We start from the raw sequence: 11,826 nt of genomic DNA on the forward strand, positions 1-11,826 counted from the left end.
CTCAACCACTTTGGTGGCCTCTTGGAACTATTTAAATCCATTCAGTTCATAGGTTTCAATCAAAAGATTTAATTAAATAATTTCTCTGGAGCCTTAGAATAGGGCTTACTTTTGACCCAATTGTTCAAAATGTCATTTCACACACTGTCACTGGATGTTCACAAGAGGGCTCTGTTAGCAAAGGGAAAAGCAATGCAAACTTATCTTCATAGAGTTGTGTCTTAAATGTGTGGATTTTGACTTTGGCAAAATATCTCTGAGGACTTTGCCACCAACTCAAGACTACAGGTTTGCTCAAGAGTGCCACTGCAGCATCAACTTGGGTGCTTGCCCTGGATCGAAGAGCACCAGTTGACGCTGAGTGCGGTGTGAACAGCCAAACCAAGAAAAAATAAATGGATGTCTAACGGGACTCTCATTACCACAAGTTCTAGTCAGTGAAGTTTAAATGTGTTGCATCTTCCTCTCCTTTGTACTGCTTGAAGACAATTTTTCCTCGCGTGCTTATCATTATAGTGACATATTACTTCATAGAACATAAAAGAAGGACTGAAACAGAAAATTATAGTTAACATTTATTAGCACACGGATTTTAGAAGTGTTTGGCAACTTTATGGGATCCAAGAGAACTTTTTGCCTAATGTCGGGTCCCTCAAGATCACAAATAATCAGGAGCCCCATTATTAGACTATGAGATTTCACTTATTTACAAAACCTCTCAATCAATAAAATGATGGATGAGAAAAATGGCTAATGGGGTAGGGTGGAGAAAGGGGCACTGGGGAGAGAGGCTCACAGCCACCGAGGAAAGGGATGAGAGAAGCAAGGAATAGACTACAGTCAACAATCGCTGCTCACAGCAGAATCACACGTAAAGGTCATGTGTCTTGCCTGTGAAACAAAACTTCCCCCCTCACCCTTGAGTGATTGTTTGGTGCCACTTTTTCAATCTCTTAGTGTTTGTTTCTTGGCTACAATAAGGGTTTATAGGACCACTTCATTTTCACAATGGGAATCTGCAGCTGTGGGGGCAGTAAGCCTAGAATGCAGACAGTGAGGGTCCTCAGGAATAGGAGCCCTACCAGTAAAAATACTTGGAGCACATCCAACCAGAATGATTTCACCTTCCTGCAAGCCCAGGACATATGGACAGTCATGCCGATCACGTCCTTGCAGAAACAAGAGTCTTAAGAGTGGAGAAAACTGCAGGACACCATCGCCTAGGGCGACCAATACAAGTGATGGATCATTCCCTTCTTACAGTAGCAGATTTCAAATACATTTTCCAGCTCAGGTATCAATCTTGATCCACAAATTCAGTTTGTTTTCCCACACCTTTGCCCTGCGACAAAGTTGGTCTGACACCACAGAAAACAAGAGGATGATACATCATGAAAGAGGACAGTGGAGATGCCTTGGAGAGCAGGAAGAGGTTAGGAGGATCATGCATGCTTTTCAGTTGGCAGGGGGCAGAGTCTCTTCTAATCACTGCTTGTATTTGAACTTGTGAAATCCAAATGCCAGTAGGCTGCTCCGTCAAAGGCCTGGCCTACCTATCATATTCCGACCTTATGCAAAGGGAGCACATAGTTGTCAACTTTTATTTCAGGCTTTTCCCAAATTAGCGATTCTCTCAAAAGGAGGAACTTTCACCCGTTTGTTTGTTCCCCATTTTTCCACCTGAAGAGCATGTGTCTGATGGATGGAGGGGTACAGGTTGCAGGGAGATTTTTGTCCATAGAACTATGTTGGTTTAGGGCTGACTGAATTATTCTCAGTTAGTACGGTGGTGAGCCAGAAGAAGGATGCAGACTCTCCCAGGACATTTTGCATGATTTTTATTAAAGTAAAAATCATAAAATCATAAAATCCTAACTTTCCCTATCACCATCGGTGGTCCCTGCCTATGTTATTTACTAAAGTGCTTCGCAGTCATATGTGAATGTCCAAGGAATAAGCCCACTGTCCAAAGCTAACCTAACTGGCCCTACCACTATGAAAACTAACTTAAGTCAGGAGAATGACTCCCTTCTCTTGGAGATACTTATAGTATCAGTCTGTAGGATTCAGGATTAATACAGCATCTTCAAATGGTCTCTCGTGATTTCTTGGACCAGTCTCTGTAACCCTTCAAAAGGATTTTTGCATTTCTCCTCCTCCTTGGGAATCCCTTTTGGGGATCGTTTAGAAGAGCACTTGTCTGATTTGATGGTTTCAGCATATCCTTGGAAAATATTATTCCTTTAAAAGGCTTTCTCTCCTGGGGTTTTATAGTTCCACTTGTTCTGGTCTACTTGCTTTCGTATTTTGATTCAGTTGAGTAGTTCCTTTGAATTCTGGCTCATAATGTTCTCTCTCTTTTCTATGTGTTTCTTGCCCAGAATTTTGAGCTTCTTTCCCTATTTCCCCAGAGTATTGTTATCCACTGTTCTTTTCTCTCAATATTCAACTCTTGAGAACTCCTCTCTCGTACCACATTTTAAGTTCATCAATTCCAGATTAAATGTTGTCTCATGACTTCCACTGAGACGAGTGGCTTGCATGATATAATGATTCCTTCAGTGCCTCACGTTATTCCTATTCTCCCCATAACCTTCATGTGTGAAGGAGAACGTCTTTGAGATACTGGTACCGCAGGGATCTCCTCTCGAATTCTGCATGGCCGTTGGGTGCTCTCTGTCGACTTTCTCTCCATCTGATTTATTTTTGTCCTCACAGGGTCTCTGTGTTCCGAGTACTGACCGGACACTGTGCTGTGATGTACCTGCAGTGGTATCGGTGATGGTTTGTGGACCGCCTGTCCACAACAGATCCTTCGTGGTCTCGCCACCACCTTCCTTTGGGCTCTTTTCCCTCCGCCTTCTCTTGGGGAAGGATCGCCATTGCTCTGGCATCCAGCTCTTCATTATCAGGTGAGTTGCCTGCATATGCGCTCCTCTCTCTCCAGGTCTCATTGAGTGAATGCTATTCAATGTACTCATCCCAGTGATTTGGAGATTTGGATTTAAAGGGACATGTTCTTTTTCTATGTGATAATGACGTCTATCAAGTTTTTCTCCACCCCAGTCTTGGTGTTGAACAGTCTCTTGTATTGTAGAGTATTTCATGTAGGGCACGTTGTGCCCAGCTTTGGGGAGCTCCTCACAGGAACGGGAGTTTTTGTCCCCTTCCCTCAACCCATAGGGTGTGTGTTGCAGAGTGGGGTCTTATGGGTGGGCTCCCCGTTGGGTCAAAGGGACAAATTTCCTCGGTTCATCACAGTCCCCAGTTTGGTGTTTGCTCTATGTCTGTCTTTGATCCAGTAGTGAAATGATTGAAGGGAGTATGCTCAGTGATATGTCTTTATCTTGACGAATCCAAAGCCCCCGTTGTGAATCAGACTATGCAGCTCATTCAAGGATTTTAAGTCCTAGCAGCCTCTCCCCATACGCAGTCATTGAAGGCATTATGAGAGAGACTTCATAGGGAGGGGCAGTGAGAGCAGACTGAGTAGTTTTGATAATAGGGTCATTTTGGTTGTTGCACTATTCCCCTCTATGGTCAAGTATTGTCTGTCCCATTGCCTTCAAAGAGTCCTACTTGCTACAAGCCTTAAGCATATGTTTTGTGCTAGGAGTTGATGTGCGTGTCTAGTAAATAAGCTCCCCAAGTATTTAAACTCCAGCTTTGGCCAGGTGAAATACTCAGTCAGGATAAGACCCCTGTGACAAGATGGAGTAATGGGAAAGATTTTTGTCTTTGAACTATTTACCTTGAAATATGAAACCCTTCCAAACAGCTCCATGTCTTCGTGGAGGCAGCTGTACCCATTTTCAGGGTCAGGCTATAGCACCCAGAGGTTGTCCGTGAACGTAGCAACACAGTCCCCACATTTAATCCCCTGGATCCTAAGGCCTTGTCTCATCAGAGTAGTTTGATTAAATACATCAAAAAGGAGGGGTGGCTGTGGACAGGCCAGGCTCCCTTAGGTTATCAGAGATATTTTGTCTGACTAGGAATCCAGTGTTGTTTAATCAATAACTTTAGGCAGAATCCTTTCCAGTCGGTGGACCAAGATTTTGGCCAGGAGTTTCACATCTGCATTTAACAGGGAGATTGGATGGAAGTTTGGAAAAATAATATAGATTTTCCAAGGTTTTGGAATGAAAGTTATAAAGGGCAACTGCATCATCACAGTGATGCCTCCCTTCTGAACAATACATACGTAAAGTTTCTGAAGAGCAGGGGAGAGCGCATCAGTGAATGCGTTATAGAATTTGATTGGCACCCTGTCAGAGGCCAGGCTACTCTCTGCCTCCATCTGGCCCATTGCTTCCGAGCTCTCCCATGTACTTAGGAGCACATCTAGGGAATCAAAGTCACCTGCCTGCAATCAACTTTGGGAAATCTACGCCAGCCAGAACATTCTCCGTCTGGTCCACCCTGGCTGTGCTGACATGCTGATAGAGGTCGATATGATTTCTTCACTTTTCCTTCTAATTAGGCTCCCTGCTTTCACAATGGAGAGAACCCACCTGCACTCCTCATCTTTCTTTAAATGATTCACACATAAGATTCCAGCCTTCTCCCCATACTCCCAGAAGGTCTATTTTAAATAAAACAAGCCATGTTCCATTTGTTCGGTCAGCTTTTGATCAACGGAGTGTTTCACCCCAGTAGTCCTTTTATAGCACAGTCTAAGGTGTCATTGTTATATGCTTGCTCTGCTCTGTGCAGTTGCACTTCCAATATGTTTACCATCCTCTTCTTCAACTTGCACTTGTGGGACATATATCTGATGATTCTACCTGTCAAGCTGAGATGTTCGTGATGATTGCGTACCTGTTTTCCTTGATGTGGATCTTGTTGAGGCCGCCAGACTGCAGTCTTCCGAACGATGAGTGTGTGACTCGGGGAACCCGCCTCTCCACCACCCAAATGGCACAGGGTGGAGGATGGGCAGACTCCCAGCGCCACGGAAAGCACTCTCCCGATTAACGTGACGATGGGACTGTGCAAGCACAGACAGGAGAGGCTACGATCAGTCTGAAGTGTCGTAACAAGGCGAGATCCAAGTAGAAGGTCGATGCAACAAGCTGCAGGCTGACTTCGGATAGCTGGTAAGAAGATGGAGCACCAATGCACCAGGCTGAGACTGACTGGAAAAGGGGAACCAGATTGGGAACGAGCCAAAGGTCCCGGGGGAATACAGGGGGAACCCTTGAACCCGCAAGGCGCAGGGCAGAGCAAGGAACCGAGGTACTGAACAGGGACCAGAGAGACCCAAAAGACCTAGAACTAACTGGACCCCCTCAAGCAGACAAAAGGGTAAGTAAGCAATAAGGCCCTAAGTGGAATAGGGTACCAGCAGGACAAGTAGGACAGGATACCCAGGAAGGCAGTAGGCAAGGCAAGTAGGACAGGCAGGGCAAGTAGGTCAGACAGGGCAAGGAGGTCAGGCAGGGCAAGTAGGTCAGGAAGGGCAAGTAGGTCAGGATTCCCAGACAGGCTGTAGGCAGGGCAGGATAGCAGGAAGCTAGTTCTACAAGAAAACCAGGAGCGAGCAACACGAACGAAGCTTCCGCGTTGAGACGCGATTAGCTTCTGGTGCCGCTTCCTTTTATGGGCCGCCGGCGCCCGCGAGGCCTGAAACGCAAGCCGTTTCACCCTCGAGCGCCGGCGGACCCAAAACGAGGCTTGGAAGGCGAACCCTTCCCGATGCACTAGCCTGATCTACGGCGCATGCGCGAGACTGAGGCAGTGGTCTCCCGCGCATGCGCCGTAGCCCACCAACAGCGGTTCCTGACGCTCTCCTCCTGGCGGCTCCCCAGACGCGAAAGCGCGGGTAGATCCGCCAGGAAGGAGAAGGAAGAGCGGTCGCCCTGGGCCTCGGTCTCCCCCGAAGTGGCGTGACACTATGTTCCCTCCCCGGAAGACCCGGAGCCCCGGGTTTCCAAGGAAACCGATCATAGAACTTCCGCACTAAGCGGGAGGCATGCACATGCTGATGAGGCTCCCAAGTGCGATCACAAGCTGGATACCCCTTCCAATCCACCAAGAATTGGAGCACCCCCCTATGATAGCGGGCATCGCAAATCTCTTGTACCTCAAATTCTGGAACCCCTTGGACTATGACAGAGGCAGGGCGAGGGCAGGACCGACCATAGGAATCTGCTACATAGGGTTTCAAAAGGGAGACATGAAAAACAGGGTGTACATGCCAAGAGGGAGGTAACCGAAGACGGAAAGCCACAGAGGATAGCCGTTCGGTTATCGTGAAAGGACCAAAATACCGGGGGGCCAGTTTAACCGGTAAATTGCGTAAAGGCAGGTTTTTGGAGGACAGCCACACCTTATGCCCTACTTGTAAATCTGGTTCCGGACTCCTTTTCCTGTCAGCCTGGGCCTTCATCCGTTCCTTCGCTCTCTTCAGGATATCATATGCCAATTCTTGTTGTCGTTGTATATTGGAGACCAAGACATCAGCAGATGGTACGGTACTAGTGGGCACAGGATGGAACGGCACCAATTTGGGATGTTGACCAGTAGAACAAAAGAATGGACTGATTCCGATGGAGGCATGAATGGTGTTGTTGTAGGATACTTCAGCGAGATCCAAGCATGCCTTCCAGTTGGACTGAGTGGCGTTGGAAAAACAACGGAGGTACTCCTCCAAGGTCTGATTAGTCCTTTCTGTAAGACCGTTGGTCTGTGGATGATAACCAGAACTCAACGCTCTACGTACACCTAGATGATTACACACCTTGTTCCAAAAGGCAGAAAGGTATTGAGAACCACGATCCGAGATTATCTTTTCTGGAAGGCCATGTAATCGATAGATTTCGTGGAGAAAGACGGAAGCCATCTGAGCAGCCGTAGGGATTCTGTGGAATGGAATGAAATGGGCATATTTAGTAAAACTGTCGACCACAACCATGATGCAAGTGTACCCGTCAGAGGGAGGTAGTTCAACCACGAAATCAGTGGCGATAGTATGCCATGGGTATGGTGCCAATTCAGTGGGTACCAGTAAACCCAAAGGCCGTCTTCTTGGAACTTTACATTGAGCACAGACGGGACAACTCTCGATGAATCCCTTAACCTCGGTAGCCCACCTTGGCCACCAGTATTGTCGAGAAATCAGTTCACATGTTGCTCTCACCCCTCGATGCCCACCAATGGGAGAGCCATGTAACCCATGTAATATGTCTTCACGAACCGAACCCTCGGGAATGTAAAGCCTCTTCCGAAAAAACAGGAGTCCATCATGTTCCGATACGAACTTGCGCCGAAGAATGACCGGTCTTTCAGGATCCGTCCTGGTGGCGTCAGCGATGGTTTGTAGGTGAGAGGACAAGGTCAACAAGAAATGTTGTGGGGAAAGCAGAGGCTGATCCACACTAGGCGTTTCTTCCCCTTTCTCCAGGGATCGTGAGAGAGCATCCGCTTTCAGGTTAGCTGTTCCCGGAATGTAAGTGACGTGAAATACAAAAGGGGAGAAAAAGAAGGCCCACCTAGCCTGTCGGGGTGTTCGGCATTGCAGGGAGCGTAGATACTGCAGATTGCGATGATCGGTACGTACTTCCACCGAAAAACGGGCTCCGAGTAGATGATGCCTCCATTCCTCGAACGCGGTTTTTATAGCCAACAGTTCTAACTCGATAACGGCATAGTTTCTTTCACTGGGACTCAGCTTGCGCGAGAAGTAGGCCACCGGATGTTCAACTGAGGTTTCTGGGTCTTTCTGCAGAAGAACTGCACCCACAGCAAAGTTCGATGCGTCCGCCTCTACGATGAAAGGTAGATCGTCCTGAGGATGGCGCAGAATGGGGGCGACCATAAAGGCCGACTTCAAGGTGTCGAATGCCTGGGAAGCGAGAGAATCCCACCTGAAAGTGATCTTACTGCTGGTCAGACGGGTAAGGGGCGCTGAAATTTGAGAGAACAGTGGTATAAAGCGCCTGTAGAAGTTGGCGAATCCCAAAAAGCGTTGCAGAGATTTTACGTCATGGGGTTGAGTCCACTCTTGTATGGCTTGTAATTTCTTGGGGTCCATTTCAATCCCATCCTGATTGATCACAAATCCCAAAAATTCAATGCTGGACAAGTGAAAACAGCATTTCTCAGCCTTTGCGAATAGGTGATTGGAAGATAAGCGTAGAAGGACCTCACGAACATGTTTTACATGGTCTTCAATGGATCTGGAAAAAACCAGGATATCGTCCAGATATATCCAGACCGACAGACCAATGAGATCACTGAAGATGTTGTCCATTAACCGTTGGAAAACGGCCGGGGCGTTGCACAAACCGAACGGCATGACTTTATACTCGAAATGGCCAAATGATGTCTTGAAAGCCGTTTTCCATTCGTCCCCGTTCTTGATACGTACCAGATGGTACGCTCCACGTAAATCCAGTTTAGTGAAGATCCGGGCAGTATGTAAAGTATCCAGGATGGTGCGTATCAAAGGGAGAGGATACCGATCTTTAGCTGTTATTTCATTGAGTTCACGATAATCAACACAAGGTCTCAAGGTGCCTTCCTTCTTCTTCACAAAAAATAAAGGAAACCCCGCAGGAGACTTAGACGGAACAATGTACCCTTTTCGTAAGCAATCCGATAAGTAATCCCGTAGCACTTGTTTCTCCTCCCGTGTTAAAGCGTATAGTTTCCCATGAGGCACCACGCAGTCAGGTAACAACTCGATTGAACAATCAAACGGGCGATGCGGTGGTAGAGGTATATCGCCCGGTTCAGAAAACACATGGCCAAACTCGGCGTAGTCCTGAGGAACATGAGAGACAGAACACACACGGACCCCGTTTCCGTTAGGATTCAAGGGGGTCGATGGAGCCCGAGTTGGCGTAGGCGCACAGCATTTCTGAGCGCAGACAGCAGAGGAAAAGGTCAGTGTGTGCTTTCTCCAGTCGATCACCGGGTTATGGTATTGTAGCCAAGGTAATCCCAAAACCACTTTGTAGGTAGGAGACTTTATGACGTCCAAAGCGAGTTCCTCAAGATGGTTGGCGATCCGAAGAGATAGACCCACTGTGGATTGCAGGACAGGGCCCGAGGACAGAGGATTTCCGTCGATGACTTGCACGGACAGAGCAGTGGCTCTGGACAGGAGCGGAATCTGATTCACAGAAGCAAATGTTTCATCTATATAATTGCCGGAAGCCCCGCTATCCAGCAAAGCAAACACCTCCACACTTCTGCCGGGTAACATGATTCGAATCTTCAGAGTCTGTAGTACCGCAGGTTGCATAGGATGTAGAACCGAACAAAACGCGGAAAGGACTGAAGAGAGAGAGGGACCTGTCGCAGCCTTCCCAACACACGACAGGTCCTCTAGTTTTCCGCCTTTTTCTTCTGAGACCGTAGAGGGCATGTACCCAGGAAATGCCCAGCAGCTCCACAATAGAGACATAGACGTAAAGTTCTTCTCCGTCTTCTCTCTTCCTCTGATAAAGGACCCCTCATAGCCCCTAGTTGCATAGGTTCTGGTCCAGGTTCAGTAGACCCGAAGGATCCGGCAGGTAAACCGGTTGTCCTGGAACTGCCCCTCTCGAACCGACGTCTCTCTGCCTTCCGTTCCGCCAGTCTCTGATCAATACGAAGCACCTGCTCAATTAGTAGTTGAAGAGTCTCGGGTTCGGGTATATGGAGTAACTCGTCCTTATACTCTTCCCTCAGCCCACGGCGAAACAGTGTCTTTTGTGTGATTTCCGGCCATTGGGAATCGGTTGCCAGCAGACGGAATCGACTGATGTATGTAATTACGTCGATGTTCCCCTGTTTTAGATCCATCAACTGGTTCTGCGCAGCGGAGGCCAGGTTGGGGGTCTGAAAAACCTCAAGAAATGCTTTTTCGAAAGCTGCAAAGTCGTTCAGGATTGGGCTATTGGTAACCACAAACGGAGTTGCCCAGGCCAGAGCATTGCCCGTCAAATTACCCAAGATATAACCAATCTTGGCCTTGTCGTTATTGAAATGCGTCGATCTGAAAAGAAAATGGATTCGACAATGATTGCAGAATTCTGCTACTCGTCGTGGGTCTCCGTCGAACTTGATAGGCGTTGTGTGTGCCAATGATCCTTCCACCTGTGAGGTACTCGGAACCCCTTGGGTTATCATCTGGCGTAGGGTCTGGTTCTCCTGGCGTAAGGCGATCATCTCTGCCCTGAGTGCTTGTAACTCATTCCGCACTTCTTGCGAATCTTCCATCTCAAGGTCTGAAGGCAGGCGTCTCAATCTGTCAAGCTGAGATGTTCGTGATGATTGCGTACCTGTTTTCCTTGATGTGGATCTTGTTGAGGCCGCCAGACTGCAGTCTTCCGAACGATGAGTGTGTGACTCGGGGAACCCGCCTCTCCACCACCCAAATGGCACAGGGTGGAGGATGGGCAGACTCCCAGCGCCACGGAAAGCACTCTCCCGATTAACGTGACGATGGGACTGTGCAAGCACAGACAGGAGAGGCTACGATCAGTCTGAAGTGTCGTAACAAGGCGAGATCCAAGTAGAAGGTCGATGCACCAAGCTGCAGGCTGACTTCGGATAGCTGGTAAGAAGATGGAGCACCAATGCACCAGGCTGAGACTGACTGGAAAAGGGGAACCAGATTGGGAACGAGCCAAAGGTCCCGGGGGAATACAGGGGGAACCCTTGAACCCGCAAGGCGCAGGGCAGAGCAAGGAACCGAGGTACTGAACAGGGACCAGAGAGACCCAAAAGACCTAGAACTAACTGGACCCCCTCAAGCAGACAAAAGGGTAAGTAAGCAATAAGGCCCTAAGTGGAATAGGGTACCAGCAGGACAAGTAGGACAGGATACCCAGGAAGGCAGTAGGCAAGGCAAGTAGGACAGGCAGGGCAAGTAGGTCAGACAGGGCAAGGAGGTCAGGCAGGGCAAGTAGGTCAGGAAGGGCAAGTAGGTCAGGATTCCCAGACAGGCTGTAGGCAGGGCAGGATAGCAGGAAGCTAGTTCTACAAGAAAACCAGGAGCGAGCAACACGAACGAAGCTTCCGCGTTGAGACGCGATTAGCTTCTGGTGCCGCTTCCTTTTATGGGCCGCCGGCGCCCGCGAGGCCTGAAACGCAAGCCGTTTCACCCTCGAGCGCCGGCGGACCCAAAACGAGGCTTGGAAGGCGAACCCTTCCCGATGCACTAGCCTGATCTACGGCGCATGCGCGAGACTGAGGCAGTGGTCTCCCGCGCATGCGCCGTAGCCCACCAACAGCGGTTCCTGACGCTCTCCTCCTGGCGGCTCCCCAGACGCGAAAGCGCGGGTAGATCCGCCAGGAAGGAGAAGGAAGAGCGGTCGCCCTGGGCCTCGGTCTCCCCCGAAGTGGCGTGACACTACCTCTAATGACCGCTTTCAGAGCAATACAAACCCATCAGAGTCTGATCCCGCATTAGAAGTTCAGTAAATGGAAGTCTCTTCTTTTGTGTACTCCACAAAGGCAAAGTAAGTCAGGATGCATCCATCTAGCCTTCAGTGCTTACCCCACACACTCCAAATGAACGGTCCAGAGTGATTTCAATGTCTGTGTGATCTGAGAGCACTATGTTCTCCATCTATGATGCTAACGTGGTTCCAAGGGAGACCCTGGAGACCCAAAAGAAGTCAATGCATGAGGACAACTCATGGGGGTCGGAGTAAAATGTACATTGCTCGTATGACAGGTGTAGTATTCGCAAACATTCTGCCACATCCCATGAACCATGCGGATCCAGAGGGACATGTCTTGCCCTTTCCTCTGAATGAAAACAGGAGCCCCTGTTTTGTCCAATTTACCATCCAGCGATATAGTAAAGTCACCACTAGGATAATCTTTGTC

The 11,826-nt window shown here is 48.6% G+C and overlaps 1 protein-coding gene across 1 annotated transcript; it reads right to left on the reverse strand.

Annotated features, from left to right (window-relative positions):
• Nucleotides 1–9,333: 9,333 nt before the first annotated feature.
• RTL5 (retrotransposon Gag like 5) lies at nucleotides 9,334–10,209 on the reverse strand. The gene has a single exon (XM_069646623.1). The coding sequence runs from the start codon at nucleotides 10,207–10,209 to the stop codon at nucleotides 9,334–9,336; it is 876 nt and encodes a 291-aa protein (XP_069502724.1).
• Nucleotides 10,210–11,826: the final 1,617 nt, after the last annotated feature.

This window comes from Ambystoma mexicanum, chromosome 2q (genome assembly GCF_040938575.1).
Source record: "Ambystoma mexicanum isolate Mex_15411 chromosome 2q, UKY_AmexF1_1, whole genome shotgun sequence".
Classification (NCBI taxonomy): domain Eukaryota; kingdom Metazoa; phylum Chordata; class Amphibia; order Caudata; family Ambystomatidae; genus Ambystoma; species Ambystoma mexicanum.